Source organism: Sminthopsis crassicaudata, chromosome 4 (genome assembly GCF_048593235.1).
Source record: "Sminthopsis crassicaudata isolate SCR6 chromosome 4, ASM4859323v1, whole genome shotgun sequence".
NCBI classification, from domain to species: Eukaryota; Metazoa; Chordata; class Mammalia; order Dasyuromorphia; family Dasyuridae; genus Sminthopsis; species Sminthopsis crassicaudata.
In genome coordinates this window covers 118,637,334-118,660,730 of record NC_133620.1, presented here as the reverse complement: position 1 = coordinate 118,660,730, position 23,397 = coordinate 118,637,334, and the positions used below count along the sequence as shown (strand labels likewise).

The 23,397-nt window shown below is 34.3% G+C and overlaps 1 protein-coding gene across 4 annotated transcripts in view; it reads left to right on the top strand.

The window, feature by feature from the left end:
• Positions 1-23,397, top strand: part of FAM120B (family with sequence similarity 120 member B) — a 121,993-nt gene that overhangs the window by 43,279 nt on the left and 55,317 nt on the right. For all 4 annotated transcript variants that reach the window (XM_074309276.1, XM_074309277.1, XM_074309274.1 and 1 more), the window contains exons 5-6: positions 9,476-9,648; positions 14,453-14,545. In XM_074309276.1, the coding sequence (XP_074165377.1) occupies positions 9,476-9,648; positions 14,453-14,545 (266 nt within the window). The remainder of the gene's footprint in view (positions 1-9,475; positions 9,649-14,452; positions 14,546-23,397) is intronic.

Here is a 23,397-nt window from a genome sequence, read left to right as displayed (position 1 = left end):
AAAAACATAGTAGTACTCTTAACACACAAAGGGAAATTTAGAAGAGGAATGGTTTTAGAAGTGAAAAAAAAATGATTTTTTTAGACATGATGACTTTGAGAAGCCTACAGGAACAGACTTTCAAAATGTCCATTAGGCAATCCTGAAGTGCTGAAAAGAGACTAGATTTTAATCCATGGGAATTGATGAGAGTACTGAAAGAGAATAGAAATGGGCTTAGGACAAAGCCCTAGACTGAGACAAAGGATTCTGACTGAGGAACATCAGAAGAGGCGGGTCATCCAAAACCTGTGAAGAGGATAGTGTCTGTCTGAGAAGGTGGTCAACCACTATATGGTTACACCTTACATCAATTGTGAATTAACAAAATCAGTAATTATCATCACTTTCCCAATAAGGTTAATACACGAAAGTGTGGTTTTACTGAAATGTCATAAGTATTAAACTTGTGTATTGCTTGTTTCATACAGTAAAACATTGAAATTGAGACCATTGGATTTGATTGTTTTCCATTGCTGATTTTCCAGGCAACCCAAATAGCTATTTTAGGATAATGAAGACCCTTCAGTACTACTAGTACACATTTTGCATATAGAATTCAGGGGTTGTTCAAAACATCTTCATTTAATTTCTTATTTTCAGACATACCAAATACACTGCATGTGTTTTGATCAGTTATTTCAAGAAGATAGAATAAATCAATATATTCACAGATTGCAAAAATAAATGGTTTAGAATTAAACACCTTATTCATTAATGGTAAGTTTTGAGATTTTTCTTTCTCCTTTTCTTCTGGGAAGTGGGTCTTTGATCAGCATGATCTTTTGAGTGCATTTTCTCTTACTGAGGAATTTAACACAATGGCCAAAAACCTCCACTAAAAAAAGGAGAATGGAGCCTTCTTTCATCTGATAGAATATTAATTTAAATAGGATTTAGTGCTTCCTTCCTAAATCAACCAAATAGAAAATATAGCTGCTTTTGAACAAAATTAAACTGAGAAAGTAAGTTGTTTCTCATTATTAACATATTTTATTCCAATAGTCTATTCATGCACATGTATTCACATGTTTATATGTGTATAAATTACATATGCATATTTTAATTAATATCTACTTATTTCATTATTTTATTTATCATGAAAAATTATCTTTCTTATAAAAAAGAGGGTAGATGTAGTGACCATGTTAGTACCCTGGATATTTTAGAATCAGCTGGAGTCAGGATAAGCAAAAGTCTTTATTCTTGGTCTTTTGGGGTCACAGGGGATTAGATATAGGAATCTCCACACCTCTTTTCTCTGTAGCCAGAGTGAATCTGCTTGTCCTACTCCACCCTCTGATCTCTCTCACCTTTCTCTGTCCACACCCACAGATCTGAGCCTGCACGGAGTTGAGTAGGGTCATCCTCCAAGCATATGTTAATAGAGAATTGTCCAATTGAAAGAAAGCCTCAAGTGCTTGGTTATCTAGGTTATCTAGGTTATCTCGGTTAAGTGCATCTGCTCAGTTCTAGCCCTTTACAGGTAGAGTATGTGACTGGTCTCATTTGTCTAGATATAATTCTTAGACTACTCATGTATGCACTGGACATTTTTTCATACATATACCTATTTCCCCCCCTCCTTTAGCTCCTCAAAAAAACAAACAAACAAACAAACAAAAAACCATCAAATGCAGATGCCTCAAGAACTTATATACACTCATCCCCACCAAAAAAAGGGAAGAAGTTTAGCAGAATGAATACACTTGAAATAACTATTACTGCCTCCATAATTTAAAGATTAGTTCTCAAAGAAGCATGTGTGTGTGTGTGTGTGTGTGTGTGTGTGTGTGTGTGTGTGTGTGTGTGTGTGTGTGTTTGATATTGTTATCTTCTGACAGGAAAAGATGTGAAATGTTGGAGGGGATTTGGGAAAACTGGAACACTGATGCATTGTTGGTGGAACTGTGAACAGATCCAACCATTCTGTAGAGCACTTTGGAACTATGTTCAAAAAGTTATCAAACTCTGCATACCCTTTGATCCAGAAGTGTTTCTACTGGTATTATATCCCAAAGAGATCTTAAAAGAGGGAAAGGGACCTACATGTGCAAAAATATTTGTGGCAGCCCTGTTTGTAGTGGCAAAAAACCTGCAAACTGTGTAGATGCCCATCAGTTGGAGAATGGCTGAATAAGTTATGGTATATAAATGTTATGGAATATTATTGAAATGACCAATAGGATGATTTCAGAGAGGCTTAGAGAGACCTAAATGAACTGATGCTAAGTGAAAAGCAGAACCAGGAGATCATTGTACACAGCCACAAAACTATACAGCAATCAATTCTGATGGATGTGGCTCTCTTCAACAATGAGGTGATTCAAACCAGTTCCACTTGTGCAGTGATGAAGAAAGAGAACCATCTACACCCAGAGAGAGGACTATGGGAACAAAGTATGGAATACAACATAGCATTCTCACCTTTTCTGTTGTTAATTGCTTGCATTTTGTTTTCTTTGTCAATTTTTCTTTTTCTCCCTTCTTGATCTGATTTTTCTTGTGCAATAAGATAACTGTATAAATATGTATACATATATTGGATCTAACATGTATTTCAACATGTTTAACATGTTTTGGACTACCTGCCTGCTAGGGGAGGGGATGGGGGGGGAAGGAGGGGAAAATTTGGAACAAAAGGTTTTGCAAGGGTCAATGTTGGAAAAATTACCCATGCATATACTTTGTAAATAAAAAGCTTTAATAAAAAAAAAAATACCAGAAAAAAAAGATATCTTCTTTTCCACAGTTTTTGAAAAAGATATAAACTTTATATACAACTTCAGTTTTAAGAAACTAGGAAACTTTATATGCAATTTGTTTTAGGAAACTAGGAAACCTAATTCTGCAACCCTTTTAGTTCTCAGAATTCTTCTAAGGAAACAATAATTGCACTAATCATATGTTTCCTGGTGACTTAAGAACATTTTGACTTAAGAGGCTTATAGGTTTACACAGCATTACTAAAAACTCTTAGGGTTTTTTCTTTGTGTGTTTTTACAAAATGACAAATTGATGGCAAATAAAACATGTCCCTACTATAATAAGGATTTCAACTGATATTTCAACAAACTCCCATATAATACTATTAAAGATTTCATTTTGACACCTAAAGTATGGCCAAGTATGAGGCTGATAGGTGGCATAGATGGAAAGTGGATAGGGTATTGGACTTGACATCAGGAAGACCTGAGTTTGAATCCTGTTTCAGGCACATATTAGTTGTGTGACCCTGGACAAGTCACTTAACCTCTGGCTTACTCAATTTCTTCATCTATAAAGTGCAGGAGTCAACTATGACTTCTTCGTTTCCTTCCAGTTCTAAGTCTATTTATTCTATGTAAGAAATCTTTGAAGTTTTTAACTGTGAATGCAGGGTTTTAATCATTAAATACTTCTTTTATGTTCAGTTAAGTTAGATTGAGTGCATTCAAGATAATATGATTTCTTTGTCTTTAAAATGACCTTACATCATATCTAAAAAGGAAAAACAAGAGTTTAAAATTTCCATAATTCTATTTTCTTAAATAACTTTAAATAGAAATTCTTCACAGAGCACAGCGCAAGGGTTTAGATTTTGCCTGACATGATTTTTTAAACCAATACTCTGTGAATTTCAAATGCAATATATATTCTAAGCAGTGTAATAATGCAGTTTCACAAGCATGAAATTATACAGCACATCCGTGTAAATGCAGAATTTAATGATATTGAGATGTTAATGCATTCTGCCCAGTTTATATCTGAATGAATTATTTGCTTATTATAAATAAAGCTATTGGGGCTTAACCAGCCACAGTAAAGATTTACTATGCATGGGAGCATTTGGGATTTGTTTTGTTTTGTTTTGCTTGGGCCAAGAATTCTGAATCCGTAGAGAATACTAAATAAATATTAATTTAAATTGAATTTATGAATTAAATCCTCCCATAAATAAATTTAAGGAATAAGATCTTTTCATGTTTATTTAGAAGTATCACCTCTCACATCCTGAGAGAGGCCTAAACTAGTAAATTCTGTGGTTTTTCTTACCCTAGGAATATGCAAGGAGAATATCCATAAGATAACTCTTAAACCCAGCTATTAAAACACTTATTTCCATAAAAAAAGCACACAGAAATGGCATGGCATAGAGTCTTGGTGTGTCTTTCTTCAGTTGACTTGTGTTTATAGCTGTAAAAACACAAACGGGACAGTTGCTTTGTTACTAATGAGGCACATCCAGCCACCTTCCACCCAGGGGTTGTGTCCTTCCATGCTGCTCTAGAGAGAATTCAAAGCTGTCAATCATAGAAATGACCTCATTTGCCCCGCCCTTCTGCTTGCTGCCCTGCAGTACTTTGTGTTTGGGGGTGGAGGGGAGCAGGGAGACAAACTCTAGGCTTTCTTGTCTGTCTAATCAGAGAGAAACAATTTTTTGCTAAATTATATCATTAGGGTTTTAAGTTAATATATTTTTGTGGAGTACTAGAGAGTGACCTAAAGATCAAATTGCTTCTTTAGGCCTTTGTTATTAATACCATCTTCACTTTTCAGATGTCTTCTATGTAATTGGAGCAAGTAGAGGGGCCTCCTTTGATTTTACTGAAAGAAATTGTCTCTTTCCTCACAACTCGGTGTCCTGGGGCTTTCTGCCACACCAAATTCTTAAGTTCTAGCTTTCTTTCTTTGTGCAGATCTTCCTTACTATATCAGTCAAGTTCAACAATTTCTAGCAGAATGCTTATTTTAGATTGGTATTATTTACCAATTTACCAATTATTTACTAATAATTCTTATGGATTTTATCACTCCAGACTAAAAAATAACTTTTAGATGACCCACTCTATTTACAAGTGGATTACTAAAAAATAATACAGTGGAGGCAAACTGGCCTATCTTCAGATAGCCCCAAAGAAAATCATTTATTCTTCTAATAAAGAAGGTGGAAACTGTTAATGTAGAGAAAGGAAAAATTGTGGAGACAATTGGATGGCTCTGTGGATAGAGCTCTGATCCTGGAGTCGAGGAAACCTTAAGTCTCAGCCTCAGACACTTATTTACTATGTGATGTTGGGCAAATCATGTAACCTCTGTTTATCTCAATCCCCTAGAGAAAGAAATGGGGAAACACTCCAGCATCTTTGCCATGAAAATCCCATGGACAGTTCACAAAGAATCATTCAAAACTGAACAACAGTTAAAACAACATGTACTGTGCTGAACTCTGGGGATACAAAGACCACCTCAAGAAGCTCATAATCTTAGTGAGAGATTACCTGCAAGGAACTATGTACAAAGACAATATATACAAAATAGATTGGAGATAATCCACCAAGAAGACACTTACTTGTAGTGGGATTGGGAAAGATTTCTTGGAGAAAGAGATTTTTAGCCTAGACTTTAAAAAACCAGGAAAGAAATGGAGATGAAAGAAGAGAGAGTTCCAGATATGGGGGATAGTCAGTGAAAATGTCTGCCATCAGGAGATGGAATATCTAGTTAGAGGAACAGCAGAAATCACTGTGTAGGTATTTTATACCAGAGATGTCAAACATGAAGCCCTTAGGCCTCATTCTACCATAATATTCTTATTATGGACAAGCCAGATTGAAATATAGTTTGAAACAATTTAACAAAATAAATCAAAATACAATAAAACATAGATAACAGTGCATTTAAAAATGAAGTCATTATGCAACCTGCCAGGGATTCTTATACTGTTTAGTAGCCTTCATTTCTGTTTGAGAGTGACACCACTATTTTATACCATTCAGAAAGAAAGTGTTATAACTAGGGACTCTGAGCATTATCTGTGCCTTCAGAGGGACTTATGGCTCCTTTTCCCCCTACCTCTAAGAAAAAAAAAAAAAGAAAAAAAGAAATTGCTTTAAAATGATTTTCCTACCCAAGACTTAATAGAGATAGAACTATATCATGGCTATTTGGAAATCTTAGTTCCTCAACAAATATACATAATAGAGACTATTATTATAATGTCTGGCACATTCTAAGGGTTAAATTAATGCTTGTTGACTTATTGATTATTATTATTATTTAGTAAACACTTAATGAATGTACTCAAATGGATCTGTTATAAAAGTGATTTAGGAGTTTTGCCCATCCTTGTGTGACTCTCATCACATCCTCTTGAAAGATAGACACAGGTAGTCCACTCAGTGTTCTGGAGACCTTTTTTTGTTTCTTTGTTTTAAATTTCTTCCAACTTCTAACATAGTAGTAGAGAATACTGACTATCCCTTACTCAAACCACATGACCAGACCAACCTATCTCCTATTTCTGTCATAGAATTCTTTGATAACATTCTTAAAAGTAATATAATTTGATAGGATTTCCATTTCCATAAAGGGTGAGGCTGAAAGCTTAGCTGCTACCTGATGCTTTTTTAAAAACTTTATTTGTCTCCCTTTTTTAATAAAATAAGTTTTCATTGATGTCTTTCATTTTATTACATTGCCATAGACTCCCAGGATCCCTTATCCTACCTCTCCCAGACAACCATCCTCTATTTAACAAGTATCTTTTCCTTTTTTTAAGGGGGAAAAAAAAAATCAGCATAAATTGTATTTTGTGTGATGGTCAATAAGATAGTGCAATTTTGGTCCATAAAAATATTTTCAGTTACTTTCTTCATCTATGTTCTAAAAAATTATGTCAAGAGGAAGAGAGGAAAGAAGGAAAAAGAGAGAGGGAGGGAGGGAGGGAAGGATTGGGAAAGATTTCTTGGAGAAAGAGGTTTTAATCTAGACTTGTAATTTGTAAGGGAAGAAGGAAGAGAAAAGGAGTATTTGTTAAATACTTCCTTCATTGGAAATGTTATGTGGATACAAATTTTAAAAGTAAAAACAATTCCTGGCCTTATGAACCTTACATCCTAACAGGGAAATTAAACATCTATAAGGGATGACCAGGAAAAGTCTTGATTGAGAAATTTACAGGGAGGTTGAATGGAGTTGTAGGGAATAGATTGACAAAAACAATGACAGAATTTATTTGAGTATAGTTCTATAACTAGAAGATGATGGCGATTGACAGACAGGAGATACTTGACTTGGGGTATGATAGCCGGAAAGATATTTGAAAGGTGGGGTAAAGCTTGGCTGGAGCGGATTCTAAATATAACGAACAACTGAGCAATCACTTATGGGGAGTTGGGGAGTGGAATAGAGGGCAAACTCCATACCTTGCTTTCTGTTTTAGATGGCATAATAGTTTGTGAGAGATGACTGAGAAGTGAAGATAATGCCACAATTTTTTAATGGGGAAATGAACAAAACTGGTTATCTCACTTTATATAAAGCAAAATTACTTGATTAATTGAACTTTAATCGGTGTCTGAAAATCTTATGGTAACAAATTTCTTCCTAATGTGCTGAAGTTTCTTGTTTCTCACATCTAAGAATGATTTATCGTCTTACTCCAAATATTAATGATTTAGTTTTCTTTTCATGGAAATAAAGGAGAGTCCCTAGTCTGCCCCCATGAGCACCTTTACAAAGGTTATCATCTATTTTTACATAGTCTTTACTCAGTTTTAAAAGAACTTAGAGGTCCTAGACCTGAATCTGACCCCCTAATTTTGCAAATGAGGAAGCTAAAACCCATAAACATTTAATGACCTGCCCAGTTACCCAAGTAAAAGTACCAGGATTAGTATTTGAACCTAAAAGATGATTGTTTGGTTTGTTGTTTTAGTTACAAATCTAGCATCCTTTAAATTATGATACCTAACATACTTTTTTTAAGATTTGGATTTTCTTTGCTTTTGTTAGCTTTAAGGAAAGGGAAATTATTATTCTCTACACTTTTAGAATAAAATCCTTTCATTTCTCATTCATTCTTAACTCATAATAGGAATTGGTTCTTAAATGACTTGCTTAATATGTTAGAAGTAATTGAAAAAGTGGAGCATCTATAATTTTTCTGTGATATTTAATTATTAGATCATATTACTACAAAATCACATTCTTTGTACCATTGTAATTTCTTCCATTTTTGTCTTTAATTTTTCAAGAAAAAAAAAAAGAGAAAATACACCTCTTTTTTTGGTTGCAGAATAAATAATGAAAAAAAACTACCTGGTACAAAAAACACTTCTGACTTTTCAAAATTGCAAATGGCTTGGGGGAATGAGGTGTGATTCATATTTGTTGTTAGGAAATGTCCTTATGAGAAAAAATTAAAATAAATTTTGTGGATGTTAAAGGGGAAAAGTAGAAGAATTCTCTTTTTTAGATTGATTTAACTCTGATACCATTTGGTTAGTGGACTTTGTTTGCTTAGTAAACATGTGTAACATCCAGATCTCAGCATTACAGCACTTTAACTATTTATTATAGCCAAGTGTTTCTAACTGAAGACTGCAGCTGCTTCTAATAAAGGGAGATGTGTTATCAATTACAGCTTAATCTGCCTGATCTTAAAACTGGCACCTTTCTGTTTGCTCAACAAGCAAAAGCAAGATGGCTCTAATATGGCAGCAGTATGAAGCTGTTCTATTTTTGTCAATATCTCCATTTGGAATTCTTAAACATAACCGAGTATGGTATGTTCATGGCACTTAATGATGTTTGTTTGTAGTGGTTTCTGTAGAAGCATTTTATTTCACTCTTTGATTTCTACATAATATGTGATATAAATGTTTAATATTTTTACTCATTTGCCTATTTTAGATGACCCACTCTATTTACAAGTGGATTACTAAAAATTTCATATTAAAGATAACTGGTTTTGTGATGGTTTAGAGTTTTAGAGGCACAGGAGAAAAAAGTTAGAATTAACAAGGCAAATTTCCAAAAATCATCTTCTTAGTTCCGATATCAGGTAATCTGTATAACTCTAGTTCATTTGACCTCTATATTTATCACATCTCTAATTGGAGATTCATTCTGAAAGTCCCTGAAAACAGTATGCTATAATACCTTGCTTTGGTGACAAGAAGATAAGAATTCAAGTCTTGCCATTGGCACATGATTACACAGTCATGGACAAGTGATTTAATGTGGGGGAATCTAGGAGGGAGATGGGGAGACAGACCTGCAATTATGAAATAAGTTTCCCACGCTAGGACCCACATACACCACTCCAGATTCCCAATCCCAATTCCCTACCTTCAACAAAAAAGATGGGGAAAGCATTATGGAGACACCAAATGTTATTAAATGTAATAAATTTACCTATTTAGGAATTATAAGAAATAAATATTCTTCAGAAGTAAGTCATGTTCAGTGAAATACTTATAAATAGAACATATTTAAATCCTGAAAAAAAAAAGTTTTTTAAAATACTCATTCATCTTCTAATTTTTCCAAGTTTTAAAAGCATTGAGTCCTGAACAAGAAATTTTTTTTCCCTTTCATTGTATTTCTGAAAGAGGTACACTTTAATATGCCAGTTCTGAGAAGAATGGTAAATGGACTTGTTTTCAAATAGGTGGAACACCTAGTTTGAGAACATTGTGGCTGAGCAAAGAGGCAGAGGTACAAGCCCAGCGTTTTAACACCTTCCTGGCCTGTTTTCATCTTTGGAATGAAAGAGAAGAACTTCAGGTTCTCGAAAACTCTCTTAAAGCCCTGTGCTGTCTCTTGATCTACCTCCTTTGTCAGGTAATACCTAATATTGCATTGAGAACTAATCCTAGTAGGTGCTTTGGGACCTTATTCTTATGGAATATTGCATTGTGGGATGTTGCTATTTTTTCTGACTAGTTGATTAGTCCTTCTAGATCTTTAGCATTAGTATATGTCCATAAACCAGACTCTAGGGAAATCATCCAGATTGTAGTTTTAATAAAATTTCCACTCATGCTCTTTATGCATCTTAACAAAGAAAATATTTTAAGCATATACTGGCTTCTCTCTTGTTGCAGCATCTCAGCTGTTTTGTTTTGCTTTGTTTTTTTAAAGCAGGTTTTTGTGTTTCTCACTTGTCATAATGACAACAAAAACCTCAACCAAGTATCTGCTCTTCTGGCTCATTGAGACATTTTCATCAGCTCCCATGACCTCTTCAAGCTACCTACCTTGTCAATTCTCCTGATTCCTGACCATGACGACTATACTGTGTTATAGCCATTAAATTCTCATTTGGTTGTAATAGAAAGTCATATAATTCTGTTTTTCATGTTTTCATGCCAATACTCTGAATTCATTTTATAAATTACCAATTTTCTTTAGAGGAAGTTATTCAAACAGGGCATTAGATCCAGTAGTTAGATTATACTGGCTTTGCCTTCCTAATTGCCCTTGCATGTCTTAAAAGTGATCACTTAATTCAGAATTTAAACTATTGCAAAAGTGGGGATTAAAGGTAGAGATTAAATTATTTGGATATTTGGTTGCAGTATTCATAATAATAACTCATATTATTGATTCATATTATAGTATAATTGCTGTTTTGGTTAATTCAGAAGTTGAGACCAGATAAAAATAGTTTTTAACAGTTTCTCCTAATCTTAGCAATAAGCAATTTGGCATTAGAGCCTACTCAACATATCTAACCTAACTTTTTTTCATTTTTGTCAGTTTATCTTCTATTAATCATAAGATGATTAATACTTACCCTCATCGGGGAAAATGTACCTTCTTGAGCTAAATCAGTGTAATGATTTTATCAAGTATAGTTAATTCTTTTTTCAGAATTGTGTGGATTTTTTAAAAGCACACTTCTTATTTGCCACCACCCTGAATTTATTTTATGGATTATCAAGGTTTTGTGTTTTTTTTTTAGAAGAAGTTACTTAAGTTGGGCATTAAGTCCAATAATTATGTTGTATTAGTTCAATGAGTCCAATTATTTCATGTTTCTGAAAGTATAGCTATATTATCTTTTACCTTAGTTTTGTTTATAATATGTATTTGTATAAGTGTTCTGCATATGTATATAAACTTGTACATAATATATATTATGTACATATCAATATTATATGTTTATATTTTAGTATTTCATGTTTTCCATCCAACTTTACAATTAGCTAAACTGTCAGTCTCTTTCAGTGAGCTTTCATGAGAATTTGGAAGAGGATTAAAAAAAATAAGCAATCTCTTCTAACTCATGAAAAATGCATATGTATACTATTCATATGTCAATATAATGCTGCTTATCTATCAGCAACAAGAGTAACAGTACAACACTTGGAGCTATCATTCCAGAAGTAGGGATAGACTGTGTGGAGTGGTTCAAACTCTTTAATTTAGTTGGTTTCCTTTTGACTAATTGGACAGGCATTAGTAAGACAGCTGGATATAGTTAGTATGCAGCCATGCCACAGAATTTTACTTTGTGGAATTAACCCGTCTAGGTGTTTGATTTCAATTCATCAGGGTCAAAATGACCAGGAGATCTTTTTAAAATGGAATTTTAAGAGTTTTATCACTGTATGTCATAATTAAAATTATTTTTATTATGAAACCCAAAATACAATTATAACAGTTTTTCAACTGTAATTTGTACATACCTAAAGCAAGACAAGGGACTGAAAAGAAAATTCTCACTTGTTTTTGCTTAAATAAAATCACTTTAGTGTGAGTTGCTATATAAGAAGTTCAGGGATGGATTGGCTTAAGGAGTTTATTCTTAAAATACATTGTAATAAAAATAAGAAGCAAATTTTTTATTTAAAAAAAAAACCCATAAACTTTTGAGAAATTTTGCTTGGTTGATGAAAAGGAAATATATGTGAAATATATTGCCCAAGTTGATATTTTAAATCAGCACTCTTTGAAACTGGCTGATAACAGCAACAGCAACAACAACAAAAAACAGAATTAAAAGCTAACTCAAGTTTAGCCTAAACGCAGAACTATGAGGAATTATTTGATTTCATAAAGCATTTATTTTCTGGTTGACTTTTTTTTTTCTGGCCACAAATGCTATGTATGCATTTTCAGATTTTTCCATTCCTCCCTGAAATAATTATAGTTGCTGTCATTTTCACAAAGGTGACACCTGCCTTGAAATAAAAATAGCAAAGGGTAGATATAGGGTTGGAAAGAATATTATCAGATCTTAGCAGCCAATCAATATCTTCCGCTTGGGTGGAGATAATGAATGCTAAGAGTACTTTGCAATGTTACACTGTTCCTGATATCCATTACCCTACCTTCCTTTATGCAGGGTTTAGCAGACCTTCCCAAGGGAAGAGGTTTTTCATAGTGAGGGTCAGCAGGAATCCCTAATGAAAAGTCTTCCTGATTTATAGGGGGGGTATTTTTATCTGGAAATGAGCATATTAAACATTTTTAATAGCTTCTAAATTGCTATAGGAGGTTGTTTTTTAAATTTTTTTCCTCTCTTCTCCTTTGTTTTACTTTGCCACTGAATACTTCTCAATTAAACACAAATAAAATCAATATAATGAGAGGGGATTATTTTTCAAGAGGGTTCTCTGGTGATTTTCTGTGGGAGCAATTGAAAGGCCTTCTCACTTTACAATTTAGTAAAGCTTCATGATCATTTCTGGGTGAATAATTCCAAGAACTCTGAGACAAGTGAAAACTGATGAGTTTTCTTAATTTTATTTCTCCCTCTTTAATTATTTTGAGTTGATTTGCATTTACTTTCTATTTCCAAACTGGAATATATGTTGTATCCTCTCAGTAGAATTTGAATTCAGGATGTCCCTTTACATTGGAAGTGACAAAACTAGATGACTAGCAGGAAGTTAATACCTAAAATAAGTAAAGAGAGAGTAAGAGAGCGCCTAACTGCCCTTGATGAATCAAGTCACCTGGCCCAGTTGGATCATTGCTTCCAGTACTGAAACAGGTATGATGAACTGAGCCACTCCCGAGGGATATTTATTTGAAAGATCATGAGGCCACAACATTAAACAAGGGCCAATGTTGTCCTAGTCCATTTGTCAAGTATGTTATAGTGAAGGTTCCTTTTTTATAGGGGTTAGTCTAGCTGGCCCCTAAGATGTCTTCCAAACCTCCAGGTCTTATCATTCCTCCTGTGGCTGTTGCATTTGTCTCTGCAGATGTTAGCACAGTGCCTCACTGCTTCACAGGTGTTTGTTGAAATGCATTGAATGATAGACCAGCATCCATGTCATTTTTTTAACCCCTTCCCCATTTCTCTCTAATAGAAAACTTCCCACAGAGTTAACATTGAGAAGAGAGGCTGCTGCCAACCAGTGATTGCTGAAAGCAGTTGGTACATCAAGGGTCCTTCAGAATTCAGAACTCCCTATCTATCAGTATTGCATTAACTTGGAGGATCATAGACTTGGAGTTGAAAGCAAACTCAGAAGCCATCAAGTCCAATTGCCTCATTTTATAGATTAGAAAACTAAAATTCTGAGAGATAAATTACATGCCCTAGGAAGACATTTGATCCTCACAACATCCCTGAGAAATCAGTACTACTATTAACATTTTACAGATCAGAAAACTAAGACAAACAGAAGTTAAGGAACATGCCTAGGGTCACATAGTTAATAAGTGTCTAAAACACTGATTTGAACTCAATTCTTTTGCTTTCAAGTTTAATTAATTGAACTTGAAATTGATTTTTGTCTACTACACCCTCTTGCTGCTTTTCTTCTTAATATAAAAAATAACATTATAATCAATTGTCACAACAGAGAGAATTCAAGTAAGTTCTGATTTGCTCACTGTGCTGGGATGGTGGTTTGCTCCCAAACTAGCATCTTCAGAGCATATAGGTCAAGTTCTAGATAAGATGGAGAGAAGAAAGACTAGGTACTGATTTATTCTAGCAAGTCTAGCCCAATTCTGAAGCACAACAGGAACACTAATTCGGTTTTTTTCTTTTCTTTTCTTTTTTTTTTTTTTGCTGATTTAATTGAGATTAAGTGACTTGCCCAGGGTCACACAGCCAGGAAGTGTTAAGTGTCTGAAACCAAATTTGAACTCAGGTCCTCCTGACTTCAAAGCTGGTGTTCTAGCCACTGGACTACCTAACTGCCCCTTTAATTAGGTTTTTAAATCAATCTGGAGCTTCAGGTTGGACTGGAACAGAGTTGATCCAAAAATTTAGTTTTGTTAGGACACTAAGGCATCCTGGGTTCATGCTCAAATTGCCAGCATTAGTGAAGAGGCCAGTTAGAAGAAGCCAAAAGGAAAAATGAGAACAACATGAAAGCCTTTTGAATTGGGTGAGCAACAGGAGAGAGCCTATATAACATCGAGCCTAAGATTTGGACCTGAGAAAGTTGGGACTATATTATATTCACTTTTATCCATCTGTTTATCTTGTTGTTGGCATCCCTTTTATTAGCCCTGAAAGTCTAACTATAGCATATGCATGTGATCATAAATAAAATAAAATAAAATAAAAAGCATAAATAAAATAAATAAAATAAATAAAAGCATGTTTGCAAAAAGATGTGATTTTTTTCCCCCATAGCTTAGAGCTAGATTTTATTTTTTTTCTCTTTTCTTTCAGGTGGATACTCTCTCCCTGGAGGACTTAAATGCTTTTATTGCTCAGACTTTGTGTCTTCAAGGAAAATCAGCTGCTCAACTCTCAGGCTTACAGGTACAGACACCAGATTGATTATCATGACTAATCATAACCCCGGAATGGCCAAGAACTCCAGCTTTCTTCCAATGTTTTTCCCCTTTTAGTACAGTTGTTATTTCAAGAGGAAGGTTTAGAGGGCTCTAGAGTTCATGTGCTTTATAAAGTCATTTGATTTCTGCTTCTTAACAAATCATGGAGTAACAGCTAAATCTATTGTCCTATATATCAGTTAATCTTTACAACTCTTATTCCATTGAATATTATAATAATAAAGTTATTTCATATTCGTTGAGCCTATGATTTAGGTGGATAATATTGGGGAAGATATGGCTAACATATTAATATCAAATAATATGTTAGCCATTTTTTTCCAATATTATTTGATCGATCTGTTAGTCAACCAGATTTTTATTGAATACTTCACTATGTTTCCTATGCTAAGGCTCTCTCTCTCTTTTTTTTTTTTTTAACAGGTTTTGAAGTAGATTCTGTTTTAAGTCCTTACCCATGCCCAATGATATTGTTTCAGTTCAGTAGATAGTTTAAAGAATAAACTTCTATATTAATAACATAGGAAAACATAATCTTTATTGTATGTAGCACTCATTTTGACACTCAGTGATGCATCGGCTTGAACTGTTATTTGTCTTATCTATGCATGTCCTATACATCAGTGAGACTAGTTAGATCCTGGAAAGAAAAGGTTTTCTTTCTTTTGAATCCCTGTTTAGTGTCATACATTGAATACTTGATAAATCCTCCTTTAATTAAAAAATGAGTATTTTTTTTCTGGGAAGAACATAACTATTAGAATCTTTAAGCTAGGTTCCTATTTTGTTTTTAATCCATTATCTTACTCTGGCTGAAACCTGAAAATTGCTGCTCCTGATGACAAACATCCTTTCCTTTTTCTACCTCACTGAAGTCAACAGTCTTTGGCTATGTAGATCTTTTCTGCCTCTCTCTCTTCTTCCACAGCTGGATTCTTTTTTATCTGATTCTTTGTCTCAAAATCAACCTACAAAACTAGACTATTTCTTATCTGTCTCTATTTCCAGTTTTTTGATAGCAAATGTCAAAAAAACTATCATAGAGGAATTATAATTTTTGCTTTATAAATACAATTCAGTGAATATAATAACAACACATACTTGTAAACATAAATATAATATACATCTACATATGTAAAACATAATGTCCTCTTCAGTTAATCTCTACATGGCTTTCTAATAATTATTATAATAAAATATAGTTACAAAACATTTTTCCACCACAGATTCCTCTAAAATCTTGCTTCAGTGCCTTATTGTGTGGAGATGACCCTAAGTTTTTGAAGTCTAAGCTAGCAGAATGCATGCTCTGGCTAGTCCTTCCCAGTCTAAAAAGGCCGCAAGTATAAGTCCAACTAGATATTTGTTGTTTGAGGATCAGCTATATTAGTTTGAAGAGTCTCACTACTAAGTTTTTCATAAGATGATCAATAGTTTAGTAGCAATTGTCCTATTAAAGATGACCTTGATTAGCATTAGTAGATGGATATCTGTAGAGATGGCATTATCCTTGAAGTATTTAAATAAAGGCATTCCTGCAGCCATATTCAGATCTCTTGCATTTTATTAATAAATTCTTCCAGCAGTGCAGTGAAATTTGTAATCTCTTTATCTTCTCTTTTTCATGTCTAATTTGTAGCTTGTCTTAAATCCTTTACAAAGAATTGTCCAAACTATCTTTTGTTTATTAGTATCTTCAATCTTTTAGTTCCTCAATTCCCAAGATAGAACTGTATGCACTTCTGCCTTCTTCATAGATTTAGAAGTTAAAGGGCTTTCATCACCCCATACCTGAACTATTGCAGTAGCCTGGTAGATCTGCCTGCCTTAAGTCAAAATGTTCTGCTTAGTATTCAAAGCCATTTATGAGCTACTTTCTTTCCACCTTTCCAGTATTCCTATATCTTACTCCTTGACATGTATTCTTCAATCCATTGACACTGACCTCTTGACTTCTCCATGAACAAGACACTCCATCTCTTGGCTTGGAGCATTCTCTCCTTCATATCTTCAACTTTTTCCTTCCTTCTTTCTAACTACTGACTTCCCTGGCTTCCTTCAAGTCCCAACTTAAATTCCTTCTTTTGTTACAGGAAAGTTTGTCCAGCCCTTCTTAACTTTAGGTCCCTCCCTCTTAATTATTTCTTGTGATTTTTTTTTACATAGCTTATTTGCATATATTTGGTTTTGTGTTGTTTTCTCCATTAGATTGTGAGGTCCTTGCAAGGATATTAACTATACAAATTTTTAAAATATATATTTATCTTATAGAGAATAAATTTTAAGGAAAAAGATGCCTCAATATCTAATATAAATGTAGTGTTATCCCAAAAGGCATCATTCATAAATCCCAGTTATAGAGTTATATCAAAGGCACAAAAATTGCTTTAATGAAAGACTATTTATAAATATTATACCTAAATTCCAAGTTATTGTGATATTCAACCAAATAATTAAAATTTCCTCCTGCTCTACCATTTTATTCACTGGACAACTTCAGTGATTCCCTATTGCTTCTGGGAATATAATACATAAATATAGATATATTTTATATATATAATCACATATAAATATTACAAATTATAACATGCATTCCATATAATACATAAATATAAACACATGTATGTGTGTAGGTACATATGTATATACTTATACACATATAGGTACATGTGTCTAAACACATACATATATAGTATACACACACACATTCTATTCATTGTAGCTTACCTGCTATTTTTTCAAAATGATATTTCTTTCCTCAATATCTGTGTTTTTGTATAGACTATTCTATTGCTCCTCTTAGAATTCCTAACTTCCTTCAAGGCTCAATTCAAGTGCTATCTTTCCTATGGCAAATATTTTCCCATCCTCCTAGTTTTAAGTGCTTTTTCCTTTCTTAAAGAATCATATCTATACTTATCTTCGTACATATTATATCCAACCAGTAGAATGTAAGCACCTTTAAATCGGAACCTATTCCTCCTACATACCAGACACTGTGCTGGCCACTGTGATACAAAGGCACAAATGAGGCAATCCCTGATTCTACCAAAGGGGAACAATACATATACATGGAGAAGTACATACAAAATATGTGGGCGATGGAGGTGGAAATCAGGGAAGGCCTTATGGTACCAGGACTGAGCTCTGAATCTGGAAACAGATGGCTTGTATTCAAATCCCACCCCTTTGTCACATACTAAAATGAGGTTCCTAATTTTAGGCTAGAAGGGACGTTAGGGGCTCATCTTGTCTAATAACCTCATTTCACAGTTAAGGGAACTGAGACCCAGAGCAGTTATTTTACTTACCCAAAGTCTTTCAAGTAATAATTGACAGAAGTAGAATTTTAAACTACAGTACCATGAGTCCCAAATTCAGCCCTTCTGAAGAAGATGAATTCTAAGGCCCCTGCTAGCTCTAAATCTGTGATTCTCTGTGACACTATTATTCCTATAGGAGATGGCACTTGAGCTGAGCTTTGAAGGGAAAACTAGAGATTTCAGGAGGCAGGATTAAGAGAAAGAATACTCCGAGTATGGAGAAGAAGCAGGACCATAAATACCTGGGATGGAAAATTGTTTTTTTTTTTTAAGTTTTTTATATAAAAAAATTTATTTGATATTTGAAAAGCAGTTAAGTTCACACTTAATTACACAGTTACACAAAATACTATAGTATTCAGTATATGGTCATGGTTCTTCATTCTCAATATCTTCTACTTAATATCATTGTATAAAAGGAATGACTAAATGACGGGATAATAGTTGGATGACAATGACAATCTGTCCAACATAGCTCTTACTTGGAGGTGTCATCCTTAGAATTTTTATGCTTAACGATGTGTTAGAGATATATGGAAGGGGAGGGGAGTAGGCATTTTTCTGTCATTCATAGAGGAGTCATATTCCTCCCGATCAGAGCAAAAGAATGGAGATAGAAGACAGAATAACAAGTATGGATAATATCAAGGACATGTAGAGGGTAGGAAGGGAAGTGATTTGTAATCAGCCGGGAAAGACAGAATGATACCAGACTATGGAGAGCTAATTTACATGTTGAGCAGTAGAGTTTGTATTTCATCACGGAAGCAACAGAGAGCCATTGAAGTTCCTTAAGCAAAGAAGAAAATAATCAGAATGGTGCTTTATGAATGTTAATTTGTCAGATGTCTGCAGAATGCATTGGAAAAAGGATAGATTGGCTGCAGGGAGACCAATTAAGAGGCTGTTGGAGTAGTCTGAGTAAAGAGTGATGAGGTTCTGAACTAAAATGTGGCTTTTAGGAATAGAGAAAGAAATTCAAAGAAGGCTTAGCAACCAATTAGATACAGGGGTGAATGAGAGTAAAGAGCCATGGATGCCTTTTAGATCACGAACCTGGGTAACTAGAAGAATAATGGTGTTCTTGACAGAAATAGGGAAGTTAGGAGCAGGGACTAGTTTTAGGGGAAATATGAGTTTTATTTTGCATATGTCAAGTTTGAGATAAGTATGGGACATATAATGTATGGGAAATGTAGTTGGCAATTGGCAATGGAGAATGGGAGCTTATGAGGCCTAGATATATAGGTTTGAGTCATCTGCATAGAGATTAAGCCATGGTAACTGATGAGAATACTCAGAGAGAAAAAAGAAGAGGCCACTAGACAGGGCCCTGTTGATCCAACAATGGATCTGTTCTCAAGAGGTTTTCAAATTTCATAAGACCCCCAAGAGCCATCAGTCTGTTAACATAGTTTTCAAGAATCATAGATCACATTCATAAAATGGAAGAATAAAAATATCATGGGGGAAAAGTATTTTCTAAAGAAGCTTCCATATTGCCAAAGACAGAATCACTCCCACTAGACTTAGACCTAATCTTGAGTGACTGTTTACATTAACAAATACAGCAGGATTTTGCCCTTCTTAGACTCTTAGGCATAGTTGGAAAGGACCTTAGAGGTAATCCAGTCCAACCCCTTGTTTTATATATGAGGGAACTACGCCTCAGAGAGGTTAAACAGGTTTGATAAGCAGCAGACTGAATTTATACTGAAGGTCCTCAGACTTCAAATCAACACTCTTTCCACAGAATCATGCTAACTCTTAGGTATCAATAACTAAGTTGCATGAATCATCCACATTCTTATGCTGACCACACCAGTGTTCATTTAATGCCAGTTATGAAGTATTTCTTGGATCCTTTGTTCCCTGCAAAACTTTTCTTAAATATCTCCTCCTATATGAAGCTTTTCCTGATCCATCCTCCTGAGAAATTATTAGTGCCACCTTCCAAAAAAATTCCCTTGTATTTATTTTGTATATGCTTATTTACATGCATATTATTGTAGTAAAACAGTCATCAAACATTTGTTAAGCATTTAAGATGTTTCAGGAACTGTATTGGGATCTGGAAGAAAACAATGATAAAAAAATTAGTCCCTAACCTCTGGAAACTCACTTTTTAATGCAGAAGGCAGCATGTAAACAAGATACATATAAAATTGGAGTAATCACAGAGGGAAGGCACTAGTATTAAGTCTTCCCAATACAAAGTAAACTTTTTGAGGGAAAGGATGATTTCATTTATATCTGTTTGCCCAATACCTGTTACAGTGATTAGTACATCAAAGATTTTTAATAAATCTTTATTGATTGATTGATCCAAAGGTACTTGTTTTCATAAAAGTCTCTCCAAGCTAAAAGAGAATTTATTTTTCTTGGTTATTTGTGTATTAATCAGCTCCAAATATACATTTATTTAGAGGTAAATAGGAAATGTCTGGTCTCCTTATTCATTATCATTGTTTGTATTATAAGATTTGGGAATAGAGCAATCAGACTGAAAAAAGATCAGAGCTTTATTATAAGACCCTATTTTTTATTCAGATTGCTTGGGAACATACTGTATTTTGAGCCTACTGCCTTGAAAATTCTTTTTCTTGATAACAAAATAATTAAGTCACTTATATAAGGTGTGCTCATGGTCATGAACTGCTCCTTGGTGTGATTGAACAGGAATCCAAAAAATGTTCTCTGGTCCTCTGTCCTATCATTACTTTTCTTGTCCCAACAGCTCAAATACAATTTGGGGAGAAGGGGGAAAGAAACCCATAAATACATGTCTATACCTGTAGTTTTATGTTTATATATATATGCCTGTATATAATTCTCACTTTGCTGAATTAATTAGAAATCACTGTAGAATGGAAAGAACACTAAATATCCCCAAAGCAAAAAATAAAAGCATTGTATGGCTTTATTTACAGCAAAATTTGTATTATTCAGTTGCTATTTTCCAGTATTTTGTGTCCTGGTTAATTGTGTGTATATGTAGTTTTCCTTCCCCTACTAGATTGTGAGCGTCTTTAGAGCAAAGACTATGAAGTTTTTTTCCTCTTTGTATTCCCCAGAGCTTAGCACAATGCTAGGCCAAGCTTATAAGTGTCAGTTGAATTGAATTTATATATATATATATATACACACATATGAATGTATGTATACTTTTATATGTATACATAATACATACGTACAGTATGATCCCCTTTCCATCTCTAGTTTCTAGCTACTATTTATAACAGTAAAATCATATTATACCTACACTCTCTTTATGTAACCATAACAGAGATATAGTTTTCAAGAATTCTTTTCTTTTACCTTCTTATACTTCTCTTAAGTTCTATATTTGGAGGTTAAATTTTTTATTCAGCTCTGGTCTTTTCATCAGAAATAAATGAAATTCACCTATTTCATTGAATGTCCATCTTCTTCCCTGAAAGAAAATGCTCAATTTAGTGCAGTAATTTATTCTTGGCTGCAGTCCAAGTTCCTTTGCCTTTTGGAATATCAGATACCAGGCCCTTCGATCTTTTAAGGTGGAAGATGCTAGGTCCTAGGTAATCCTTATTGTGGCTCCTCAGTATTTGAACTGTTTCTTTCTGGCTGCTTATAATATTTTTTTCCTTAGTCTGATAGTTCTGAAATTTAACCACAATATTCCTTGGAGTTTTCATTTTGGAGTCTCTTTCAGGAGGTGATTGGTGAATTCTTTCAATGGCTATTTTACCTTCTGATTTTAGGACATGTCTAGGCTTTTTTTTTAATCATGGCTTTCAGGAAGTCCAGTAATCTTTAGATTGTCTCTCCTAGATCTATTTTCCAGATCAATTTTCCCAAGTAGGTATTTTACATTTTCTTCTATTTTTTTTAAATTTTTTTTTATTTTGCTTGACTGATTGTTGATGTCTCATTGAGTCATTCATTTCCATTTGTTCAGTTCTAATTTTTAGTGAATTATTTGTTCATTTACCTTTTTTAGTTCTTTTTGTACATACACACACACACACAAAGAAAAAATTTATACATATACACAAAAAGGTGAAGCACAATCCTTCCTCTCAGGGAGCTCACATTCTAATAGGGAAGACAACACATATTTGAAGGTGAAAATTTCATCTGCAAGTCAGATAGACAAGTCCCAGAGTTCTTAGGGTGCTGTGGCAAAACAGATGGTAATGCATCTTTCTTGACATTTCCACTGATAAAATCCTATCATTTTCTTTCATTGAGTCATTAGACAGTGTAGAGGATTTTGATGGGAAGAGTTCTCAATGGCTGTGGTTATAGCACCTGTAGATGCAGTTGCCAGTCCAAATTTCCTGTATGGAGATTTCCAGTATGATGGATGTCAGTGCTAAACTGGAAGATCATAGTCTGCAGGGAACTACCACTTGGGGGAGGGAAGATCTCGAGTTTATTTGCTCTTTGGTGACAGTTGGTCAGCATTTGATGAACTAGAGTAATAGCTCTATGAGTAAAGAGAAAGGGAGAGAGGAAAGAAATGTTGTGCAGAAAAAACTTAACAGTACTTAGCAACTAATTTGTATGGGCATGAGGGAGAAGGGAGAGTTAAGAATAACCTCAAGGCTGCAGATTGTCATGTCATAATCATGCTGTGATCTAGAAAAAATCGGGCAAAATTTTGGGGAAAAGCAACTAACTGAGAGTATCAAGTACTAGATTTGATGTCATAAAGACCTGAGCTGCAGTCCTGTCCCAGATGCTGATCAGCTCACTTCGATTCTACCTGTTTGTTTCCTCATCTAAGATGGGGGTAATAATAGCACTTACCTCTCAGGATCACCTTATATGGGAAGACTACAACAGCTGGGAGGCTGGAAACAGCATCTTGCAGAAGAGAGCATTCGAGCAGAGGTTTAAAGGCCTGGATCAGGATAATCAATCAAGGAATAATAAAATGTTGGCTGGGCAAGCCATTTCCCAGTAGATCATAGACAAGAGATATTTTTTAAAAATACTCTTCTTGGCATAATTGCAAACTATTAACAACCATATGAATGAATGTACCAGATCACTAATGTTAAGAAAAATGAAAGTTAGTTCTACTCTGTGGTTTCATCTAATATGCAGCAAATTGGCAAAAGGGACAAAAAGATAGGAATAGTCAATTGAAGAAATTCTGGGGAAACATCACATTGATATGCTATTGCTGGAGTTATAAATTGGCCCACCTATTCTGGGAAGCATTGCAAATAAAATGACTAATTCTTTAATCAGAGATTCTGCTGTTAGGCATGTTGAAAGGGACTCCAAAGTCTGGCTTGTCCAGTTGCACCCATCGTTAATTCATCTCAGTCAGAGTGATGAACATGATTATGTAACTCCTCTGCTGAAAAATCTTCAGGCTCTACCTTTTGCTAATGAGTAATCATACTCCCTCATTTGTTATTCAAGGCCCTTCACAATCTGGTGTCATCCTACTCTTCAGCTTTTCTCATATTACAAAGACAGTAGCTTTCCATAACAGAGTGCT